Below are 25,242 nucleotides of genomic sequence, written 5' to 3'. Positions count from 1 at the left end.
AACCAGCTTATTAATCTGTTTGGGCATATTATGATGTCTTGATGTCCTTGTTAAAAGGCACATTTAGAAAGTGTTTTGGCTGTTAGATGCGACCATCCAAAATAATATCCTCTGAGTAGAAATAAACAAAATTATTGTTATATTGTACCCTCTCAAGCACTTAGCATAGTGCTTGGCCCTCAGTAAGCATTCAATAAATATGAATCAATGAAAGAATGAAATTAGCTACCCAACAAATTGCGCCGGGAAAGCTTTCAGATGAAAATGATTAAACTGGAAGTAGTTTTACACTTTTTAAATCTAAAAATCTCTTCAGGTTTCTTAGCAATTGTGTCTCTAGTTAATGTGTAGCTATCCCTTGATTAACTGAGAACTAATTTGAGAAGCAGCATGGCTTAGTGGAAAGAGCCTGGGCTTGGGAGTCAGAGGTCATGGGTTCTAATCCCGACTCTGCTGCTTAGCTGTGTGACTTTGAGCAAGTCACTTAACTTCTCTGTGCCTCAGTTACCTCATCTGTAAAATGGGAATCAAGACTGTAAGCTCTAAGTGGGACAACCTGATAACCTTGTATCTATCCCAGTGCTTAGAACAGGTCTTGGCACATAGTAAGCACTTAACAAATGCCATCATTATTATTATAATTGGTTTGATCTTTTGAGAACTTTGCAATTGTCGGTAAGCTTTTGTCGGCTTTCATCGCTGTTCGAATTTTTTCCTTTGCAGGTTCATGGCCAGTGCCATTCTCAGTCCAGTTCCAGGACAAGCTATTTTTCTGCACAACCAACTATCTTCCGAACAACGGTAAAGAATGAGAGTGCCCAACATAAATGAACATGTGCCATTTATTGAGTCAACATGACAAAGTGAATGCTGTAAATATGCATGAATCTGCATAACGTACTGTGCGTGACAAACTCAAAACTGAATCATTATAGCCCTGAATATTTGAACATCACAGTTCTGAAAGGCATCTTCATTTAAAACAGGTATTTCATTTTTCCCCCTTTCTTCTTCTCCTAGAAAGAATGAACAAAGTATAAGTCTTTGACAAAACTGTAAGTCAAATTCTGAGGAAAATGGGTTCTTTCCAGATGATCCAATAGGGCAAAGTATGCATATTGAGTAAATTCCTCTGATTGAATTTGGAAATTCTCTATGGGGTTCTGAATTGTATGATTCTTTCCTTTCCAAGAGGAACAAGGAGAGAGTGGAGGTCTGAAATTCAGGTTGAGCCCCGGGCAGCACCTACAGGTAATGGAACCACCGACTGCCTGGACGCTTGATTTCCCCAGGGACTTTTGCCTTGGGGATACCCGAACAGAAACCATTAAAAAATGAATTTTTGCCTTAGAAATAGCCATTCCTCATAGCCATGGGTAAGAATTCACTCCCTTTGCAGGCAGGCTACATGCCCACCATGGCCGTTATATTGGACTCTCCCAAGAGCTTAGTATATTACTCTGCACACAGTAAGCACTCAATAAATATGATTGTTTTTAACGATATTTAAGTGCTTACTGTGTGCCAGGGATTGTTCTAAGCGCTGGAGCAGTTTGGGGTACAAACTGGTCAGGTTAGACACACATGGAGCTCACAATCTTAATCCCCATTTTATAGATGAGGTAATGGAGGCCCACAGAAGTTAAGTGGCTTGTCCAAAGTCACACAGCAGACAAGTGATGGAACTAGAATTAGAAACCAGGTTTTTTTTTACTCCCAGGCCTGTGCTCTAACCACTTGACCATTCTTTTCCTCAAATGATCGATTGATAATCATGCAGTTTAAACCCAAGCAAGTGTCTGATCTTTTATGTGTGCATATGATTTTCATTATTTCTGTTCAAATTTGTGTTATTCCTGTCTTTCTCAGTAGGGCAGGGATTCTGCTTTCAATTTCACTGGAAAAGGTAAGTAACTAAATGAATAAGTACTAGCCATTGACTATGCCAGGCAAGTGGGAAATAATGATTATTGCAAGTATTTTATAATCATTGTGTATCTGGGGCGGAGGTCATTAAAAACATGCTTGTTCTCAAAGCTGATAATTAGCTCGGTGAAGTCATAGCTTCAGAATGGCAAAGGAAAACAATGTATGGTTGGTCTACAAAATGGGGCCCTGAGCTGTGAGGAAGGGCAGTAAGGCAGAGGCCCAGTTGGAGGTGGGGCACTCTTGACTTAAGTTTCCTGCAACATAAGAAAGGGAGTAATTTCTGGAGGGTCAGGCACCTCCGGCCATTGTGATCAGGTTCACATTTGGTCGACTCCAACAAAAAAAGCAATGAGACAGGCCAGACCTACCTTACCCTACTGTGAATACCAGTTTGCCAGCTTTGAATGGACTCATTATCCCTGAGCCACTGAAGCAGGCTGTGCTGTTCTCACAGTGTCTGGCAGTTGCCAACTTGTACTTCCCAAGTGCTTAGTACAGTGTTCTGCACACAGTAAGTGCTCAATAAATGCGATTTATGATGATGACGATGATGGCAGCCCCCCAACCTGCTTTGCCCTCCCTCGAAACCCCAGTAGCTTCAATTTCAGAGGACCATCCCATGAGCCTCAACAATCTCTTGTCTTCCCACAGGCCCTGGTAACCTCACCAAGATGTAACCTGGCCCAGAATCATTTAGCCGGCAGGAGGTAGCCTGCCCTGGCTCGCTATGGCTGTGCTTTCTGCCTGTGACACCCAAAATCTTCTGATCTCTGGGACCCGGGAACATGGAAAGCAAGAAAAGGGGAGGTTCCCTGCTGCCAACACTGCCTTGAGTCTGGTAAGTTTGGGGAACTAATGATGCTGATGATGGCATTTGTTAAGCGCTTACTATGTGCAGAGCACTGTTCTAAGCGCTGGGGAGGTTACAAGGTGACCAGGTTGTCCCACGGGGGCTTACAGTCTTAATCCCCATTTTACAGATGAGGTAACTGAGGCCCAGAGAAGTTGACTTGCCCAAAGTCACACAGCTGGCAACTGGAGGAGTTGGGATTTGAACCCATGACCTCTGACTCCAAAGCCCGTGCTGTTTTGACTGAGCCACGCTGCTTCTCGGAGGGCAAGCTCCGAACAGTTACCCTGTATCTATGATAAGGGAGAGGGTAGACACTTATGTGCTTCCCCCCAACACTTGTGTGAAAGGTGGTAGGAAATCAAGGTGCCAGTGAGGGTGGGAACTGTATATGGCAAGCCTGGCAGGGAGAGAAATCCCTGGGGACAGATGGTGCTGAGGAAATTTCCTTATGGCACTTGTGGTTTTAAAAAACAGTTCTGGCTTCATCCTTATACTTCATCAAGGTGAATGAACTTCTGCATGACTGAGGGAGTGCGACTTTATTAGTAGGATGATTTTAGTCACAGATCTGTACTTTAAGGAATTCAGACTTTGGTTTCCTCACCTGGCATTCCCTGTGTTCTGGGTTTATACTTTCATGCCTTAAATACAAAAGTTCCCTACAAGATTAAAAGCTGTACAGGAAATTTATTGAACATTTTATACAAATATGTGCCTGCTGCACAACAATAAATTAAAACAACGAAGGCAGAACAGGTCCCCATCCATTCACAGTCCTCAAATTTCCTATCTCCTCCTTGTGCCTTTAAAGAGAGTCAGGTCCCTTTTTAATTAATTCCTCGCTCCTCCAGGAGCCTGTTCAGTGATCACAGTTAAGATGCTTGATCATTGCTTCTACATGCCAGGAAGAAACAGACTGATGGGTTCCACAGAAATGGTGAATGATGACAAGGGCTCTAGGTGATGTTGGAGGGGTTGTTTAATGACTGGACAGTAATCATAAAATCGTCTAGAAATTCAGTAAAGTTTTTTTCCTCAAACTCTTCACATTTTTTGCATCCTGATTCTTTTGTACTCTGAAAAGAAAGGGATAGAGAGGAAATTAAACATAGGAGCTGAGCTGAGATTTTTAAGACTTCTCCACCCCTCAATCAATTGAATTTATTGAGCACTTACTGTGTGCAGAGCACTGTACTAAGTGCTTGGGAGAGTGTAACATAAGTCATGTTCCCTGCCTCAGTCAATCAGATTTTTTGAGCACTTGTGTGCCAAGCACCATACTAAATGCTTGGAGATAATATAGCAGATATTCCCTGCCCATAATGTTATGGGCAGGAAATGTGTCTATCAACTGTGTTGTACTCTCCCAAGTGGTTAGTACACTGCTCTGCACATAGTAAGCACTCAATTAAATATGATTGCTTGAGCAGCCCAGAGGACACAACCTGCACCTGGTAAAAGTACAAGGAAACAGTATTTCTGACTTCTGCCCTTCCAGAACTTACAGTCTAGCCCTGCCACTGGCTGGGAGGGAGGACTGTGGTTCAGGTGGGAGGAAACAGTTCTGCCTCCAGGAGAAGACAAACTGCTTTAGATTTAGCCCTGCAGGGTCCAATTACTGATCTTCTCCTCCCTCTCCTCTACCTACTCACACTCTCCAGGAATTCCCCTTGAAGGAATGCTACAGGGGCTTTCTGGCAGAACTTTAATGCAAGTTTTCTCTTTATTTGGTGTTAATGTAGAGAAGCGCCATAATTCAAGCAGGTCAATTTTCACCTTCTTTAAACTATTCTACAGTCATCAATTTATGTCTGATTGTCTTCCCCATTAAACTGAGCCCTCCTCAATAATAATAAGGGTATTTGTTAAGTGCTTACTATGTGCAAAGCACTGTTCTAAGCGCTGGGGAGGTTACAAGGTGATCAGGTTGTCCCACGGCGGCGGGGGGGGGGGGGGGGGGGCTCAGTTTTAATCCCCATTTTACAGATGAGGTGACTGAGGCACAGAGAAGTGACTTGTCCAAAGTCAAACAGCTGTCCACCAAACAGCTGACAGTTGGTGGAGCTGGAATTTGAACCCATGACCTCTGACTCCAAAGCCCATGCTCTTCCACTGAGCCACATTGCTCCTCAAGTACAGTGCTCTTTCTCCGCCCCTGGTAAGTGCTCTTTCCCCACTCCTGATAAGTGCTCAGGTTTTCAGCTTGCCTTTGATCTCTGATGAGCAATCAGACTGGGGTCATTGTCAGGTGAGGAGAAAGTTCTTGTGCTAAATTAGACTGTAATTCCCTAAATCAATGTCTGCTAATTCTATTGTACTCTCCCAAACTTAATACAGTAGCTTAATGCAGTGGCCAGATAACACCAGGCACTCAGTGATGTTATTGATTGACTCTAGAATATCTGAGGCAAGTGAAGAATTACATTTCTCAGCAATCTTCAGGATTGGATTGACAAGGTTTGCAGTCAAGGAAAGGGAAGGGGAGGAAGTGGTCACACCGCAGGGTCGATCCAGCTGTGACACAAAAGTCATCCCCACTTTTTTAGCAGTTGGGTGACAGAAGAAAGCAGGTGAGGGCTCTGGGAAAGTTGTCCTAACTGCCAGAAGTCTTGCCTCTTATTCATTTGTTCAGTCATATTTACTGAGCACTTACTGGATGCAGAGCACTACTAAATGCTTATTTCTGGTTCTGCCACACAACTCTTCTGGGTCTCATTTTTTCCAACTCTAAAATGGGTAGAGCCAATCCGTAATATTCACGTGCTTACTCAGTGCAGAGCCCTGTACTAAATGTGTGAAGAGGAGTCTTTGGGGAGCCAGCTCAGCTCTATCTAATGACCCTTGTTATCAGGACTCTGCTTTGGATGGTTCTGCGCCTGCTTTGGGTCCTGGACCTTTGTCAAATGAGCCCGGCTGAACTGAGCCTTACCATTTTAGATGATAAGGTGCTATTCGCAGTGATGATGATGTTCCATACTGTTCTGTTAAGAGTTTTGTCATTAGATTCGTGCAAAATTACATGCAGCTCGAGGAGAAAGCATCTCATCACAGTTACTTTGCAATTTGGCTAAAAGAAATCAAAATATTTCCATAATCTGTTAATTTGTATGTAATTTTATCCATACACATTTTATGAACAAGGGCCCTGAGGCCTTCCCCAATTAAGTCCTCTTTTTCCCAACTCCGTCTCCCTTCTGCATTGCCCTTCTACTTGGACCTATACCTTTTAGCCACTTGCTATTCACCCCACCCTCAGCCCCCCAGCACTTATGGACATACCCATAATTTACTATCTGTCTCATCCTGGGTAAGGGCAGGGATGTATCTACCAACCTCGTTGTAGTATACTCTTCCAAGCGCTGAATATAGTGCTCTGCCCACAGTAAATGTTCAAGAAATACCACTGATTGATTGAAATGATATATTTTGGGAAACATAAGATTAATTTCCATTGCCCCACTAATCATACATAAGACTAAACATCTTTGGTTGGTTGTTCCGTTATTTGGTACTGACATTTGTGCTATTGCATATTTTATAATTGTTCTTTCTCCTCCCTGTAGTTGTACCTTTGGCCTGGGATCTTCCTGAATAAGGTGCTTACTGCAGTGCTCTGTACATGGTAGGTGCTCAAATATCAGTGACTGATTGATAGAAAGCTGGTGGGGGGGTGTGCTTGAGGTTTGGGGGTCATTCTGATTAGGTCAGTCCTCACCTAAAAAGAAGGTACCAACTGAAAGCATGCTGGCAGTTTGTGCTATTAAATGAGCTCCAGCAATGCAACAAGTGTAATATGCATAAATGAGTTTTATATTAATAATAGTGGTATTTAAGTGCTTACTCTATACTAAACACTGGAGTAGGTACAATACAATCAGATCAGCCCCAATTCATTCAATCGTATTTATTGAGCTCTTACTGTGTGCAGTGCATTATACTAATCATTTGGGAGAGTACCATGCAACAATAGACACATTCCCTGCCCTCAATGAGCTAACTGCAGTACCACATGGGGCTCAGCTTCTAAGGGGAGAGAAAATGAATATTTAATCCCCAATTTGTAGATGAGGAAACTGAGGCACAGAAAAGTTAAGTGACTTGGCCAAAGTCATACAGCATGCAAGTAGCAGTTCTGGGATTAGAACCCAGGCCTCCCAGTCCTCTGTTTTATTCACTAGGCCCTGCTGTTTCTAGGCACTTTCAATACGTTGGATTCGGGAGGTGGGTCAGAGTGCAAGGATGAAGTTATGATTTCTCATGGAACAAAAAAAACCTTGCTGGAAACCTGGCTTCAGGTCCTTTAGGATCCCCAAGCTGCTAGACTCTGGGGCAAATGCTGCGTCTTGCTTTTGTCAGTCATGGGATGAAAGCCAGGCCAATGGAGGCCCATGGATGAGTCTCCGTGGCCAAATTTATCAATAAATTCCCACCCTTCAACTCCATCCTGGTCTCAATTTTCCAGAGAGTCAAATCAAAAGTGGTTTTGATCTAGAAGCTCTATTACAGTCCCCAAATCCCGGTTTAATAGCCCAAGGGGTATTTTAGGGCCCTAAACAGTCCAGATGATGGGATGATGCAGAATCAGCTTTAGGGGACCAAAACCTGTTTGTTTCTAGTCATCAACAATCCCTTGATTGGACAGGGACTGCAAGAGTGTCCAAGGATTTTTTTTTTTTCATTAAGGGGGCTGGAAATCTCAAGCTTTAGGCTTGAGATAAGGTCTTCCAACTCTACTGTATTTTAATCTCCCAAGCACTTAGCAAAATGCTCTGCACAAAGAAAACACTCAATAATCAAACCATCCTCCCCCAGGAAGATTTCCCTAACAGATTAACCTCGTCTTTTCTCCTTTCTGTGTCACCTAGGCAATTGATTCTGAGTACCCTGCAAGGTCTTTAGTACTCACCTTACCCCCAAAGCACTTATGTATTATCCTTATACTGTATAGCTTCCCTTACTTGTAATTTATTTTAATGTCACCCTCCCCTACTAGACTAAGCTCCTGGAGGGCAAAAATTGTGCCTACTTCCTCTATTGTACTCTCCCAAATGCTTACTATGGAGCTCTGCATAGAATGAGAGCTCATAAGTACTGTTGATTGATTAATTTCACTGAAATCACCCTGCAGCAGGTCTGGAAGAACTCTACTGTGATATGTTCTTGGCTTAAAAGGCTTTTTTCACCGATGATCTGAATGTGTGTTTGAACTTTCCAAAGGAATGATTATTCTATGTAAACTAATTTTAGAAAAACAGATTCTTGTAATACTAGTACTATATACTAGGCACTTTCTGTGTGTCAAGGACAGTGCTGAGTGCTGGGATTGATTTACAGATCTGTCACAATCCCTGTTCCACACAGTCTAAGACAAGAGGGAGAACATGCATCTTATGCCCATTTTACAGAGGAGAAAATTGATTAATTAAATTACTTGCCTAAGGCAGTAATAATAATGACAATAATCCTGGTATTTAAGTGCTTAATTATGTGTCAAGCAGTGTACTAAGCACTGGAGAAGAGACAAGATAATCAGGCTGGACACAGTCCCCATCCCTCCTACAGTCTAAGTAAAAAAAAAAAAAATTGTGGTATTTGTTAAGCGCTTCCTGTGTGCCAAGCACTGTTCTAAGCACTGGGGAAGGTACAGGATAATCAGGTTGTCCCACCTGGAGCTCACACTTTTAAGCCCCATTTTATAGATAAGGTAACTGAGGCACAGAAAAGTTGTGACTTGTCCAAGGTCACACAGCAAACAAGTGGCGGAGGCGGCATTAGAACCCATGTCTTCTAACTCCCTAGCCTGTGCTTAAGGTATCATTTCTCATTTTACAGATGAGGAAGCAGAAGCAGAGCAAAGTTAAATGACTTGGCCAAGTTCACACGAGTAAGTAGCAGAACCAGAACCCAGGTCTCTTGCAAACCGGTATTTTGCTCTTTCCACCAGGCCACATTGCCTCCTATTTGTCAGCCCCTCCACCCAGGCTGAAAGTAGACTGGATTGAGATCCTTCAAATCCAAATTCCTCCAAAAGAACAAAATTTTTAACAAAAATCTCCTGCTCCTGGAGTCCCAGCAGCAATTCAGAGCTGAAGTCTAAATCATTACGGATAAAAGCTGAAAGTGCACTTTTCAGATTTTTACCAGGAATTCATTTGTCTGGGTGCTTACCTGCCCTTTATCAGTGTACAACATGGCATCGATATCAATAAACTGAAAGAAAATAATTAGAATAATGTAACATCAGGGTTTGGTTTAAAGAAGGCAAGTTTTACCTCAGTGGAGGGACAGGGCAGGGGGATCTAATCTCTGTGATGAGATGGTCACATGAGTGGAGGGAAGTGAGTTCTTTGCATAAGAAAACTTTCACTGAAGGGCAGACAGGCTGAAAATTCAACTTCAAAAGCATAAATTTGGAAAGCAGATAAAGATACTTCATTTCCTATCTGCTGGGTTTTCGAAAGCCCATAAATGATTCCCCCAAACCAACAACCCATCTTGACTATTTAAATGCCACACACGGCGCATGAGTCCCACAGCACTTACATACACATATCTATATTTATTTATAAGTACATAGCCATCTTCTACTCTACTGCTTCCCCTATCTGTAATTTATTTTCATGTCTCTCTCCCCGACTAGACCATAAGTTCTTTAAGGTCAGGGGTTGTGTCTATCAATGCTCCCAAGCACTTAGTACAGTGCTCTGCACACAGTAAGCGCTCAATAAGTGTCACTGATTGACCAGAGGACTCACGAAATTCTGATACTCCCAACTTACTTTAGTCATATTTTTAATCAGTTTCAAATCTTCTATGACAGCCTGCCAGGTACCATTATCACTACTGCCTTCTGTTTTGGGCAGACACACACTGATGCAGCTGAAATAAAACCAAATGAGACATGATAAAATATGCATTACAGTCAGTGCTGGTCATCCAGTAGCAGAGCATAAACTGGAATTTACTGCAGCAGCTGAAGGCATTAAAATGATTCATGGATCTGTGAGTATAGGTAGTGGTGCCGTCTTTGACCAGGAAAGCCAATTCCAATGGAGTCACACCTGGGTCTTGAGTTTGAAGGGGGTCCTGTGACTGTAAATCCCCAACCCCAAGTTACAAGGATTCAGCTGACATTCCCCTCTCCCTGGGGTTTCGTGGGGTAGCAACTCTTGGACTGGTTAGCAGATATGATCAACACTGAATGGTGGAACCAGGAAGAAATTCCAGCTGATTTGGAATTTAGCAGCAGTGCAGTCTAATGGAAAGAGAACAGGCCTGGGAATCAGAGGACCTGAGTTCTAATCCCGGTTCCACCACTCGTATGTGAGCACACGAGAAGCAGTGTGGCTCAGTCGAAAAAGCACGGGCTTCGGAGTCAGAGGTCATAGGTTCAAATCCCAGCTCCGCTGCTTGTCAGCTGTGTGACTTTGGGCAAGTCACTTAACTTCTCTGTGCCTCAGTTACCTCATCTGTAAAATGGGGATTAAGACTGTGAGCCCTACATGGGACAACCTGATCACCTTGTATCCTCCCCAGCGCTTTGAACAGTGCTTTGCACATAAGTGCTTAACAAATGCCATCATTATTATTATGTGACCTTGGCAAGTCACTTATCCCTATGCTTCAGTTCATCTTCTAGACTGTGAGCCCATTGTTAGGTAGGGACCGTCTCTATATGTTGCCGACTTGTACTTCCCAAGCGCTTAGTACAGTGCTCTGCACACAGTAAGCACTCAAATACGATTGAATGAATCCGTGAGCCCTATGTGGTACAGAGACTGTCCAGCCTGATTAGCTTGTATCTACTCCAGCACTCGATGTTTGCATGCATTAAAAATACAGTTAATAAAAAGATTTTTAAAAGACTATCTACATCTATTCCTGGCCCTGAAAACCTAGTGGGGTGGGGATGGGGACATGGGTGTGTGCATGCACATTTGTGCACATACTCATTGTCCAACTAGCATACTACCACCAATAGCCTCCTTGGCCATTTTCCCACCGCCAGAGTGCTGAAAGCACCCAGACCAGTTTCGACAACAAACCATTTTACTCAACATTGTTCTATCTTACCAGGAAGCTGGACAGATAATACTTTTGGAATGATTTTCTACCTCTGAAATTTCTTGTCCCACAATAACAGGCCCGAAAGCAGAGCTCTGAGTGTGCAAGTTAGGCCAGGAGCTACAGGCAGGGATTGATGCTTGACAAACGGGACAGGGTTTTGGAGAGTGAAAGGGGAAAGACCAACAGGATTTGGAGCAAAAAGGGCAGACTGAAGTTAAAAGGCCACAGCAAGAGCCCACACAAGTGAAGGTGGAGAGGGAAGATTGGGATGGGGGAAGTAAACACGGCTGGCCCTAGGAGGTGGAGTTTTCTCAGTGGATAATTTGAAGCCTATACAGAGAGGCATGATATCTGCAAAGTTGGGAAATTGATTCATTTTGCACACTTCCAGACTGACCTGATGGGGATGTCTGAAATCCACAAAGTCCAGACTGTCCTCATCTGCAGTTCCTGAAATATCATAGAACCCCCAATCCACAGGCCCAAACTTTTTTTCTTAATAGTATTTGTTAAGAGCTTACATTGTACCAGGCACTGTTTTAAGCCCCACATGGGGCTCACCATCTTAATCCCCACTTTACAGATGAGATAACTGAGGCAAAGAGAAGTGAAGTGACTGGCCCAAAGTTGCACAGCAGATGTGTCAAAGCTGGAATCACAACTCTGGGCCCCTCTGCTTCCCAGGCCCGTGCTCTATCCACTGGGTCACACTGGAGAAGCAAAAATACTAGCACTGAAGTATGATTTGAAGATATAATTACCCAAGAATGAAGAAATGAATGCCAGTCTTATTATTTAATAAGATGAAAAAATGGCTGTGGAGGATCAGGCACAGGTAGCATGGCATGCAAGTACTTCCCAGGCAAGTTTTCTGAAAGATATAATTGGGCAAAAAACCCCGTTACTCAAGTAGTACAATCAGACAGTGCTTCATAGCATTTTCTGAATATAAAATGAATGTATTTCCATTAGTCTTCTTGAAGTCATAAATATACAAACCAATGTGACTTTGTTAGGATGCCCTCACTCAAGAGACCCTTGGCTACACTGTCTCACAAAGTTCACATACGGCCTAAACCAATGGGCCAAGGTTTAGAAGTGCCAAGCTAGTCTAAGAATTAAAAAACAAAGGCAGAAACAGGGCTATAGCTCACTTCAGCACAACTGATGACCAATAGAGAGCTCCATAGGCAGGGAATATGTCTACCAAGTCTGTCATATTGTACTCTCCCAAGACAGTGCTCTGTACATTGTAAGTGCTCAATAAATACCACTGATTTTTGGATTGATTGACACCAGCAAGCAGCCATGACTTTATGCCATCCTTAGTAACAGGAAGGGAATGATATAAAAAGGAAATCTTGCCCTTCCCTCTCCATCCCAACCGCTACCATGCTGAAACAAGCACTTATATTCATTCATTCAATTATATTTATTGAGCGCTTACCGTGTGCAGAGCACTGTACTAAGCCCTTAGGAAGTACAAGTTGGCAGCATATAGGGATGGTCCCTACCCAACAGTGGGTTCACAGTCTAGAAGGGGGAGACAGAGAACCAAACAGAACATATTAACAAAATAAAATAGAATAAATATGTACAAATAAAAGAGTAATAAATATGTACAAACATATACAGGTGCTGTGGGGAGGGGAAGGAGGTAAGGGGAGGATGGGGAGAGGAAGGAGGGGGGCCCAGTCTGGGAAGGCCTCCTGGAGGAGGTGAGCTCTCAGTAGGGCTTTGAAGAGAGGAAGAGATATGCTACTACATCATATGCTACTACATCGGCCTCCTCGCTGATCTCCCCACCTCCTGTCTCTCCCCACTCCAGTCCACTTTTCACTCAGATGGCTGCATCATTTTCCTAAAAATATGTTCAGCCCATCTCTCTTCATTCCCCAAATGCCTCCAAAGGTTGTTCCTCCCTCTCCACATCAAACAGGAATTCCTTACCATGTGTTTTAAGGCACTCAATCAGCTCTCCCTCCCCCATCACCTTACCTCACTGATCTACTACAATCCAGCTATCACACTTTGCTCCTCTAATGCCAGCCTACTCACTATCACTCACACTCATCTGTCTTGATACAGTGAACCCCACGTGGGACTGGGACTACTTGCATCCACCCCAGTGCTTAATACAGTGCCTGGCATATAGTAAGCATTTAAATACCACAATTACTATTATTATTACTAATGCTGCCGAACCCTTGCCCACACCCTCCCTCTGCTCTATAGCTCTCTCCCCTTTAATATCAGTTAGACCACCACTCTTCTTACCTTCAAAGCCATCCCAAAGTCATATCTTCTCTAAGAGGCCTTCCTTAACAACTCTCATTTCCTCCGCCTCGCTCTCTTTCTCTCTTCTGTTTCACCTATCCACCTGGATTAATATTCATTCAATCGTATTTATTGAGCACTTACTGTGTGCAAAGCACTGTACTAAGCGCTTGGAAAGTACAATTTGGCAACAGATACAGTCCCTACCCAACAATGGCCTCTTTCGATACTTGATATTCACCATTCCCTCAGCCCACACCACTTGTATATCTTTTATGATGATGATGGTATTAAGCGCTTACTACATGCCAGGCACTGTACTAAGCACTGAATAAAAATTGCGGTATTTGTTAAGTGCTTATTAGGTGCCAGACACTGTGCTAAGCTCTAGGGTGGATACAAGCAAATGGGGTTGGACACAATCCCTGTCCCACATGGGGCTCACAGTCTCAACCCCCATTTTACACATAAGGGACCTGTGGCACAGAGAAGTTAGGTGACTTGCCCAAGGCCACACAGCAGACAAGTATGGAGCTGGGATTAGAACCCATGACCCTCTGATACCCAGGCCCATTTTCGATCCACTACACCATTTTATAACCTGCCATTTCCCTTATCTGTATTTATTTTGATGCCTGTGTCCCCACTTCTAGACTGTAAGCTCATTGTGGGCAGGAAGCATGTCTAATAACTGTTTTGAACTTTCCCCCAAGTGCTTAGTAGAGTGGTCTGCACACAGTAAGCACTAAATAAATACTGTTGATTGATTGAAATGGAAATTTCGGATTGTCAGTCTGAATGAGTGGACTGGAATGAGTTTGTAAGATTTAATAATAATAATAATGGCATTCATTAAGTGCTTACTATGTGCAAAGCACTGTTCTAAGATTTGAAAGTAAGAAGGTAGGCTAAGAACAAGGATATGGGGATTTACTCAACTTTTTGAAAATAGTTACAGGGATGATTTTATTTGATAGACAATTTTCTTGGAAAAGTTGCTGTCTGCTTTTGAGATAACGTATTGCCCATCATGTACTTGCATACAGGGAGAAAGTGCACAGATTAATTAGTTGAGAAGCCAACCGGTTAATTAGTAGTACAGTTTTGCATTACAATTAAAATGTGCCAGAGGCATATTCAATTTGCAGGGCAGTAGGTATATTTCAGAGCAGTAAGAAAAAGCCATTACCTTCACATATTCTCCCATCTCTCTTGGCCCTGGGACGTCCTTGAAGAAGGGAGGGTGAGAAGCCTCAACTTGTTTTGTTTTCAAACCGCAAGAACAAAAGACATTTGTGTGTACAGAGGGAGACTGATGGGTTTACTTTCTGGACAGGACCACTCACTTTTGGTATATGAAAGCAACATATGCACACTCTCACAGGCTAGAAACAACTTCAGCCCGGTCTACAGGTAAACCAAGCAAGAATCAATCTTGTGGAATCCAAAACTTAAGAATTTCACAATCCTTGTGTAGAAATCCATAATTTATTCATGTATATTATGACCTGACTTCCCCTGTAGACTTTAAGCTCATTGTAGGCAAGGAACATTTCTACCAACTCTGATGTATTGTACCTTCCTAAGGTTTAGTACAGTACTCTGCACAGAATAAGCACTCAAATACCACTAATTGGTTGATGAACTTTCCTAGGTAGCACGATCCAATGTTTAACTTTCACCATTCATTCATTCATTCAATCGTATTTATTGAGTGCTTACTGTGTGCAGAGCACTGTAATAGGCGCTTGGGAAGTCCAAGTTGGCAACATATGGAGACGGTCCCTACCCAACAGCGGGCTCACAGTCTAGAAGGGGGAGACAGACAACAAAACAAAACATATTAGCAAAATAAAATAAATAGAATAAATATGTACAAGTAAAATGAATAGATTAATAAATATGTACAAACATATATGTCATTGTCATTCAGCCCGTCCTATTTAATACTAATAATAATGATGGCATTTAATAAGCACTTACTATGTGCAATGCACTGTTCTAAGGTGATCAGGTTGTCCCTCAGGGGGCTCAGTCTTAATCCCCATTTTACAGATGAGGTAACTGAGGCCTAGAGAAGTAAAGCGACTTGCCACTGGAAAAGCCTCATTGAAATTAAAAACGAAAGTTCTGCTGCTGCAGAACTGTACCATCAGTTGTTCCAGAGAGAGCAGCTACCCCAATTTCATCATACCCCTGAACAGCTCTATGATACAACCTGCCGGCCTTCTATTCTCTGCTTCCCAGGTGCCATTTTCCTTTCCTTTAACTGTCTTCGTGACTCAGCTTTGCATTCTCCCCTCCTCCTTCTCCTCTTTCTGAAGCTGTAGGTCCCCAGCCTGGATAGAATGCTCTAGAAAGCACCAGAACTGTGTGGTTTCTAATGGGAAATCACCCCCAGTTCCTATTTTTCTTGTGTCCTACCTCTCACTACATTTGTCCTTCTCTCTTTCATAAATTCAGTGAAGTCATTGCCTTTTTCAAATAAAATCCTCAAGTGCCCTGTAATTAGTTGATGGGTCACCTCTTTCAGTGCCCTCCCTAGGATAAATATCAGAATTATGGAGGGAGAATCTGATTTTGCTGTTCAGTAGAATCACAGATTTCCTACACCGGCATCAGAAATTCTTCTAACCCAACAAAATTACAGCATCAGCTTTGAGACAGTTAAGCAGATATGGACTATCCGGACGGATCGCCAAAGTCCAGATGTCTACAAAAGCAATGAGGCCTTGGGAGTCAGAGGACCTGGGTTCTAATCTTGTCTACTATGTGACCTTGGGCAAGTCACTTCTCAGGGCCTCAGAGGAAAATGGGGAATCAAGACCTGCTCTCTCTACTCCTGTGAAGGTAGGGGCTGTGTCTGATCTGATTATCATATCTACCTCAGTGCTTTTTGATGCTATTGATGCCTGTCTACCTTGTTTTGTTTGGTTCATTCATTCATTCAATTGCATTTATTGAGTGCTTACTGTGTGCAGAGCACTGTACTAAGTTTTGTTGCCTGTCTCCCCCTTCTAGACTGTGAGCCCGTTGTTAGGTAGGAACCGTCTCCATCTGTTGCCAAATTGTACTTCCCAAGCACTTAGTACAGTGCTCGCCACACAGTACGAGCTCAATAAATGCGATTGAATGAACGAATGAATACTTAATATGGTACTTGGCATGTAGTAAGTGCTTAGCAAATAACCGCAACTGGCATTACTAAAACTGAACGCTCACCTTCTCTCCTAAACTTCCCTCCTAACATCCATCTCTGTCCCAGATGTCAGTGGCCTTGCTGTCCTCTCAGCTCCTCATATTCAATCTACTGCTAGATCCTGTGTTTCTTCCTCTCCCACAATATCCTAGGGTCTGTCTCTTCCATGCCACCCACAGAGCTACCCCTCTCGTCCAAGTGGTCGTCCTATTAGACAGACTACCATATTACATTATGTTACGTGGATAAGCAGCGTAAGCCTGGAATAGGACCTGGGTTCTAATCCTAGATCTGCCACTTGTCTGCTGTGTGACCTTGGGCAAGTCACAACTTCTCTGTGCTTCAGTCATTTCATCTATAAAATGGGACTTAAGACTGTGAGCCCCAAGTGGGACAGGGACTATGTCCAACTCGATTTGCCTGTCTCTACCCCAGTGCTTAGTACAGTGCCTGGCCCAAAGTAAGCGCTTAATAAATACAGAAGCAGCGTGGCTTAGGGAAGCAGTGAGCCTTAGTGGAAAGAGCACAGGCCTGGGGGTCAGAGGATGTAGGTTCTAATCCCGGCTCCTCCACTTGTCTGCTGTGTGACCTTGGGCAAGCCACTTAACTTGTCTGTGCCTCAGTTACCTCACTAGAAAATGGGGATTAATCAATCAATCATATTTATTGAGCACTTACTGTGTGCAGAGCACTGTACTAAGCACTTGGGAAGTACTGTGAGGCCCACATGGGACAATCTAATTACGTTGTAGCTACCCCAGCGCTTAGAAAAGTATTTGGCACATAGTAAGCGCTTAACAAATACCATTATTATTAAATGGCAAAGTCATCATTATTATTATTACACCAGCCCCCTCACTGGTCTCCCTGTCTTTATCTCCAGGTGACACACTTCTGTAGAGATCACCTTCTTGAAACTTTGCTCAGCACACAGCTCTTCACTCCTCCGATGGGCACTTACCTCCCTCCACATCAACTAGCACGCCAGTTTTCTTGAAAGACAAATGGTAGCAGGTCAGGGTTTTCTACAAATCCTACTAAGCAGTCACACGACCAGAGCAGAATATGACCCTGCATTTGTGCAGGAAAAGGGTGACATCAGCTACCCCTACTGCAGATAATTAAAGGAAGGTAACCAGAAAAAGGCACAAAACTAAGCACAACCTCGGACATTGTGAAATGAGGGGAATTATTAGGAGCCAGCAGTGTGGTCAACTGGCGGGGTGATCAACCACCAGGAAGGGGGATCAGACGGCAAGACAAACAGGCAGAGTTGTCAGTGCCAGATCCCATTGAGAAGCAGTGTGGCTCAGTGGAAAAGAGCACAGGCTTTGGAGTCAGGTCATGGGTTCAAATCCTGGCTCTGCCAATTGTCCACTGTGTGACTTTGGGCAAGTCACAACTTCTCTGTGCCTCAGTTACCTCATCTGTAAAATGGGGGAGTAAGACTGTGAGCCCCCCGTGGGACAATCTGATCACCTTGCCCAGCCCTTCGAACAGTGCTTTGCACATAGTAAATGCTTAACAAATGCTATCATTATTATTATTAATAAGAGGGTCCGCTGCGGCTGCATATCAAAGACGACAGTGTTGAACATGGCCACTGGGGAGGCCCACACATTGTCTTTCTGTCCAAGCACTTATCCTATCCCTCCTTGATTACTTCATCGGCCTCCTTCCTGACCTCTCTGCCTCATGTCTCTCCTCACTCCAGTCCATACTTCACTTTGCTGCCGGGTCATTTTTCTACAAAACCATGCAATCCATGTCTTCCCACTCCTCAAGAACCACCAGTAGCTTCCCATCCACTTCTGCATCAAATAGAAACTCCTTACCTTAGGCTTCAAAGCAGTCAGTCACCTTGCACTGTCCCACTTTTACCCTGCTGCCTTGCTTCTACAACCCAGCCCACACACTTTACTCCTCTAATGCCAATCTACTCACTGTACCTCAATCTTGTCTATCTCGCCACCGCCCTTTCACCCACATCCTGCCTCTGGCCTGGAATGCCCTCTCTCTTCATATCCAACAGGCAATCTCTTTCCTCACCTTCAAAACCTTATTAAAAGCCCATCTCCTCCAAGAGGCATTCCCTAAGCTCTCATTTTCTATTCTCCCTTCTGTGCACTTTTGCAGTTGGAATTGCACCCTATATTCACCCCCTCCCTCAGCCCCACAGTACTTATGTACATACCCATAATTTATTTATATTAATATAATAATAATAACGATAATGATGGTATTTAAGCACTTACTATGTGCAAAACACTGTTCTAAGTGCTTGGGGGATACAAAGTAATCAGTTTGTCCCACGTGGGGCTCACAGTCTTAATCCCCATTTTACAGATGAGGGAACTGAGGCCCAGAGAAGTTAAGTGGCTTGCCCAAGGTCACACAGCTGACAAGTAGCAGAGCTGGGATTCAAACCCATGACCTCTGACTCCCAAGCCCATGCTCTTTCCACTGAGCCATGCTACTTCCCCCCCATTAGACTGTAAGCTTGCTGTGGGCAAGGACCATGTCTATCACATCTGTTATATTGCACTCTCCCAAGCGCTTAGTACAGTGCTCTGCACATAGTAAGCACTCAATAAATATGATTGCCTGATTAAATGAAGTCACCTTGGTTTAGAATTTGATAAAAGTTGAAACATCCTTTCACTGTACAACAGCATAAGGGATTATATTAATGAATACCTTTCAAACCAGCCAGAGTTATGATTATTAAAGTCCTCGTCCTTCAGTGAAAAACTGCCTGATCAATCAATCATATTTATTGAGCGCTTACCGTGTGCAGAGCACTGTACTAAGCGCTTGGAAAGTACAGTTCAGGTACAAAGACAAAACTTGTGTATTTAGAGTGGAGGGAGCTCTGTAGGAGACTTCACAGGCACACCCACCGCCTAAGCACCCAAAAAGTGGCAAATAGTGGGTGAGGCAGGTAAGGGCTTCCATGTCTGGCCCAGCTAATAGTGTTTATCAACCCTGATATAGACATTATCTTTCCTTTACAAGACCAACAGGTGGCTGCTCTTGCCATGGAATTATCAATCATTAATAAACTCACTGGATACTGGCCACACGGCTTTGCTCGAGTTGGTCTACAGAAACTGAAAGTTGAGTCACAGGAATATAGCCTAAGTAAACAAAAATATCCAAAGGTTAAAACTCTTGGCCAAAGCACCGAAGCATGTAGACAGGTCCATTTAGAGCAAACGCCCCTCCTGATTTAGTAATTGGCTTCATTCTGACTTGGGGGTTAAGCATTACACATCCTAGGCACTCGCTGTTTTAGAAAAGGCCGGCGTTGGCTACATGGGAGTGTTGAACTGCCTTCTTTCTCACCCACAAGAGAACTCTGATACAGAGGGTAGATCCCTCCACAGGCTGTAAAACCTTCTGCCTTGCCAACCCTGCCCTAAATCAGCCTGGCTGTCAGCACCCAGCCTCCAGGAAGGGAGGGGAGCACTGGAACATAAGCACGGTGCCCTTTTGCCCCTGATTCCTAGCAGGACCCGGGAACAACTGTGCCAATGTGAACGGGCTGATCAGTTTGGCAATGTTGCAGCCCTGGCCCTCTGCCATTCCAAGGCCTTAAACAGGGGAGGGGAAGATGTGGGGGGGTGGGAGAGGATCCCATTCCCATCCCCAAAAACCTGGCCTGACATTTGGGGGCCCAGCCCAACAGTGCCACAGGCTGGGTACAGGCTCCCAGACTGAGCCCCCTCCTTCCTCTCCCCTTCCTTTCCCCCGTCCGCCCCACCTTACCTCCTTCCCCTCCCCACAGCACCTGTATATATGTATATATGTTTGTACATATTTATTACTCTATTTTATTTGTACATATTTATTCCATTTATCTTATTTTGCTAATGTTTTGTTTTGTTGTCTGTCTCTCCCTTCTAGACGTGAGCCCGCTGTTGGGTAGGGACCGTCTCTATATGTTGCCAACTTGTACTTCCCAAGTGCTTAGTACAGTGCTCTGCACACAGTAAGTGCTCAATAAATACAATTGAATGAATGAATGGGTAGGCTTAGGTCCCCCAGTCTGATCTGATGTTTAATTGGGGCTCTATCAAAGCAGAGCACATTTCCAGCTTTCAGCCTAGAGACATCTAGTCTATGGATAAACAGCCCCCTTCCTGCCTACTGACTTTAAATCCAGGACTTTTTCCGGACATTAAAATATGCCTATAATTACATTAAATTAGCTCTTCAATAACGTTCCATATGCATATGTATTTTCTCCCAAATTAATCTACTAATCCAATCAACAGTTGCAGTATTTTTCCATGCTATGAACGTTTTATCATAAATTGTCGTTCTAGTGACTTGATATCTGTTATGCAACCTAATGAAAACCCATCTCAGGTCATAGTGATGTGGAAAATCACACACAATAGCATCTCAGAGACATATAAATACTTAGTTTTCTAAAGCTGCTTCCCTAATTTTGGAAGTTTAATTGTTTTCAACTGGGAGCTTGGTGCCTCTGCCCCCATCTGTAGTTTGGATTCAAAGATGAAAAGAAATGTTACCATGTCCATTTTTCCTTGTTCTTTAGGAAAAGTAGGAAAAGTAATGTCTGATCCTTTCTAATTCACAATAATAATAATGGTATTTGTTAAGTGCTTACTATGTGCCAGGCACTGTACTAAGCACTGGGGTATCTATGCAAGGTAATCAGACACAGTCTCCATACAAGGGGTTCACAATCTAAGTAGGAAAGAGAACAGATCCCTTCTTTACAGATAAGGAAACTGAGCCCAGAGGAATTAAGTGACTTGCCTGAGGTCACACAGCAGGAAGTGGCAGAGCCAGGATTAGAATACAGGTCCTCTGAGTCCCAGGCCCACGCTCTATTAACTCTAGACTGTAAGCTCCTGGTGGGCAGAGCAAGTTTTCCAACTCTGTTGTATTGTACTCTCCGTAGTACTTAGTACAGTGCTCCACAGAAAGCAAGTACTCAGTAAATACCACTAATTGATTGATCTTATATCTACCCCAGTGCTTAGCACATAGTAAGTATGGGCACACAGCACTGCTGAAAAACTCTGAAGTTGTGAACCTGATTACACCCAGGAAGCCCCTCACTACACTAGGGATTTTTGATGGCACCCCAAATCAATCAATCAATCAATCGTATTTATTGAGTGCTTACTGTGTGCAGAGCACTGTACTAAGCACTTGGGAATCAATCAATCAATTGTATTTATTGAGCGCTTACTGTGTGCAGAGCACTGTACTAAGTGCTTGGGAAGTACAAGTTGGCAACATATAGAGACAGTCCCTACCCAACAGTGGGCTCACAGTCTAGAAGGGGGAGACAGAGAACAAAACCAAACATATTAACAAAATAAAATAAATAGAATAGATATGTACAAGTAAAATAAATAAATAAATAGAGAAATAAATAAAGCTTTACTCTGTCCCCACAATCTGCTGCCTAGACTTTATACAATCCAATGACACCTAGATGGACAAAATATAAGGAAACTAGGTTCTCCTTTGGGAGACTGACAAAATATAGTGCCAATGAACATCAAACCTGGTACCAAATTAGTATCAGCTGTAGTAGTACCAACTTTCCACAGAGCAACCCAGAGAAACCAAATCCAACTTCTCAAGGAATTTCATCAGAGCTACAGAAAACTCCACATTGGCATAATGTCTTGGAACTGAAATCTATCTTGTTCTGCTTCTGGATTGTGTCAAATACTTTAAAAAGGTGAGTGAGAGGAATTCAATTATGTTGCTCTCTAATGGCAGGGCACAATCACCAAAAAATGGGATCGTGGAATTCCTTCAACTCACCAGCATTAAAACAATGTTCAGAGCAGCCTATCTTTGGAGGACAGGACATCAAAGAGAATGGGTGGTAACAGCCAAGCAGTTGTTGAAATGGGGCACCCACCATCAGGAAGGGCAGAACTCACATCGCAAAGAAACACAAAGCCTAGTATCAAACACCCTTGGTAAGACACAAGACTTGGGAGATGACAACAGTAGTAAGGAGAGGGACCAGTTCTCCTGGAGCAGTGACTTTGCGGACATGGGGACACCAAGATGCAGAAGAGGCCCATCAATCATATCTATTGAGCTCTTACTGTGTGAAGAGCACTGCCCTAAGCACGTGGGAGAGTAAAACATAACACTACAACAGACACAATCTCTGCCCAAAATAGTTGGAAAGAGCATAGTCCTGGGAGTCAGAGGTCCGGGTTCTAATCCCAGCTCAGCCACTTGTCTGCTGTATCACCTTGGGCAAGTCGCTTCACTTCTCTGGGCCTCAGTTACCTCATCTGTAAAATGGGGATTAAGACTGAGAGCCCCATGTGGGACAGGTACTGTGACTAACCTGATAACCTTATATCTACCCCAGTGCTTAGTACAATGCCTAGCACATAGTAACCACTTAAATACCATAAAAAAATTCTAAAGCAGTTACAGCACAGCATGTGGAAAATACACTAGACTGGCCCTGGACAAGCTGTGAGCCCACTGTTGGGTAGGGACCGTCTCTATATGTTGCCAAATTGTACTTCCCAAGCGCTTAGTACAGTGCTCTGCACACAGTAAGCGCTCAATAAATATGATTAAATGAATGAATATACACAGGGTTGTGCATACATCCTTTCAGCCACCCCTGCTGGCCCAGAAGGAAAGAGTCTCACTGTCAGCAGCGTCTTTAAAAGAGCCAAATGCAGAAAGGAGGGAGGGAGGGAGGTGGAGGTAGGATGATGGGGGAGAAGCTGCCATTGCCAGTCCCACAGATCTCATCCCCAAGTTCCCCTGAGCCAGCTCTTAGGCTGGTCTCCTTGTCACCCCAATTCCTCTACTCTCTTCTGGTCCCCCATCATTTGTGAAGCCCTTAGACTTTTCCAAAGGCAAAACTGAGACCCAGGAGCTCTCCGCGGGGAGACTATGGGCAAATGAATAATAATAATAACAACAGTATTAAAATGTTTACTATGTGCTAAGCTCTATACTAAGATCTAGGGTCTAAGATAATCAGGTCCCACATGGGGCACACAGTCTAAGTAGGAGGGAGAACAGATATTGAAGCCCCATTTTGCAGATGAGGGAGCTGAGGCCCAGAGAATTAATCGGTGCATCATACAACATTTTGATGGATCTTTCCTAAGGTCTTGCCAGAGTCAAAAAAAATCCCAAAATGACAAAAAACTAAGGGCTTCTAATTGTGGTTGCCCATTTCACAATTAAACAGTAAGCAAATAAAATATGCTCCAAGCTCCTGCCAGGATGACAGATTTATTTAATGGAAAATCTCAGTGGGAAAGGGAGAGATTCACAACAGCTTCAATCACTGAAACAATATTCTGATGAACTGTGAAATGAAGAACACGATGTCCTAAAACATCTGCCGTTCTCCCAGCCCAATCGAATAATAGCTTGAAATTGAAGGCATAATGTTTTAATTCCCTTGCACTTACTGGGCAGGCTTTACTGAGATTTTTTTCAAAGATTTTTTAAAAGGATACGTCCACTGTAGGGGTTTGTATTATCAGGATGGATTTCCCTGAGTTTCAGATTGGAAGCCGTGTTGGGGAACCATCAAATCACTACCCAGAGTCTCTTGAATTAGTGCGGTGTTTAGAAGTCAGATTGGCTAAATTTACCCAAAGTATCTCTGGAAGGTCAAGAATCTGCATGTTTTTGAGTCATCTAGAAAGAAGACCAGGTTCTCAAACACAAAGTGAACCCCAGAGTAAATGGGATGGATTTGGTAACTGGCCTCTAGGCCACACGAGCTGTAAGACAGCAGCCAGAAGCCCTGAGACTGGATTTAGTCCAGGATTCTTAGTTCAAGTAGTCTTTCGCCCCGGCTCCTGCATCCACATTTGCCTACTGCATTGGAACTGGACTCAATCTTGTTCTGCTTCTGGATTGTGTCAAATGCCTTTGAAAGGTGAACGTTTGATAGATTGATTTACTTTATTTCGTCTCTTATGGCATGGCAAGAAGAGGCTGGGTGTTCATTGGATGGATTTCCCATTCCCTTCTGCTACCTATCTTTTGGTCATGTCTCTGCTTGTTAGCATTTCCACCCAGCACTACTTATGAATCAGAGGAAGGTGTGCAACTCCAGTCCTCCATTTTTCTATGTGTAAGCAGCTCTAATGGTGGGACAAAGAATGAAGGCTTTGGGTAAGATTAGGGTTTTGGATTATCCACTGAATTCAATTACCCATGCTTTCTGAGCCCCAATTAGTGTGGATAATTGAAAGCAGATGATAAATTATTCAGAATCAGAACAAGAGCAAAGTCAGTCCTATTCAGTCTACTGTTTCAGTCCTCAGAAGGGTTACAGGTGAAGGAACCAGGCCCTACAGAACAAACATCCCACTGTCTCGCAACATACCACACAACATCCCTGACATTTCCCTCTCTTCATCCCTCACTTGCCCAGTATGGCCCACCTGCCCTTGAATTTTTCCAGACCTCTCTCAAAACCACCAATATTTTCTGCCTGCACGCCTTCCTTTGGTAACAGGTTCCACATGCATGGCCCCCATGGTGTGAAGAATGCTTAATTTGGTTCAAACTTGCCACCATTAATGGTATTTATTGAGTCCTTACTGTGTGCAGGGAACACTACTAAGTGCTTGGTAGAGTACAATATAACAGAGTTGGTAGACGTGATCCCTGCCAACAACAAACTTATAGTTAAGCTTCATTAGCTGGCCCCTCATTCTGGTGTAGTGGTTTGTGGTAAACAATTCTGTCCATAGCTTTCGTGATTTTATAAACCTCAATTATGTCTCCCATATCAGCCTGTGATGTTCCTGCTGAGGAGTCCTCATCTTTTTAGTTTATGCTCTTAAGGCAACTTCTCCACCTCTGATCAACTTGGTAGCCTTTGTTTATATCTTCTCTAGTCCTACTATGTATTTCT

General features: G+C 43.4%; 1 protein-coding gene across 7 annotated transcripts in view; it reads right to left on the bottom strand.

The window, feature by feature from the left end:
• Positions 1-824: 824 nt before the first annotated feature.
• The window catches only part of IL15 (interleukin 15), an 85,174-nt gene continuing 60,756 nt past the window's right edge, over positions 825-25,242 (bottom strand). For 3 of the 7 annotated variants that reach the window (XM_038755308.1, XM_038755307.1, XM_038755309.1), the window contains exons 3-8: positions 14,316-14,354; positions 11,611-11,720; positions 9,562-9,661; positions 8,951-8,992; positions 5,712-5,849; positions 3,453-3,858 (exon numbers count right to left, since the gene is read on the bottom strand). In XM_038755308.1, the coding sequence (XP_038611236.1) occupies positions 3,739-3,858; positions 5,712-5,849; positions 8,951-8,992; positions 9,562-9,661; positions 11,611-11,720; positions 14,316-14,354 (549 nt within the window). In that variant the 3' untranslated portion in view covers positions 3,453-3,738. Of the gene's footprint in view, positions 1,017-3,452; positions 3,859-5,711; positions 5,850-8,950; positions 8,993-9,561; positions 9,662-11,610; positions 11,721-14,315; positions 14,355-19,392; positions 19,463-25,242 lie in introns of those variants that run through there. The other 4 variants (XM_038755310.1, XM_038755313.1, XM_038755311.1 and 1 more) reach the window with 3 other exon arrangements.

Source organism: Tachyglossus aculeatus, chromosome 12 (genome assembly GCF_015852505.1).
Source record: "Tachyglossus aculeatus isolate mTacAcu1 chromosome 12, mTacAcu1.pri, whole genome shotgun sequence".
Taxonomy (NCBI): domain Eukaryota; kingdom Metazoa; phylum Chordata; class Mammalia; order Monotremata; family Tachyglossidae; genus Tachyglossus; species Tachyglossus aculeatus.
Note: the sequence above shows the minus strand (reverse complement) of the source record. Positions and strands in the feature narration are given on the sequence as shown.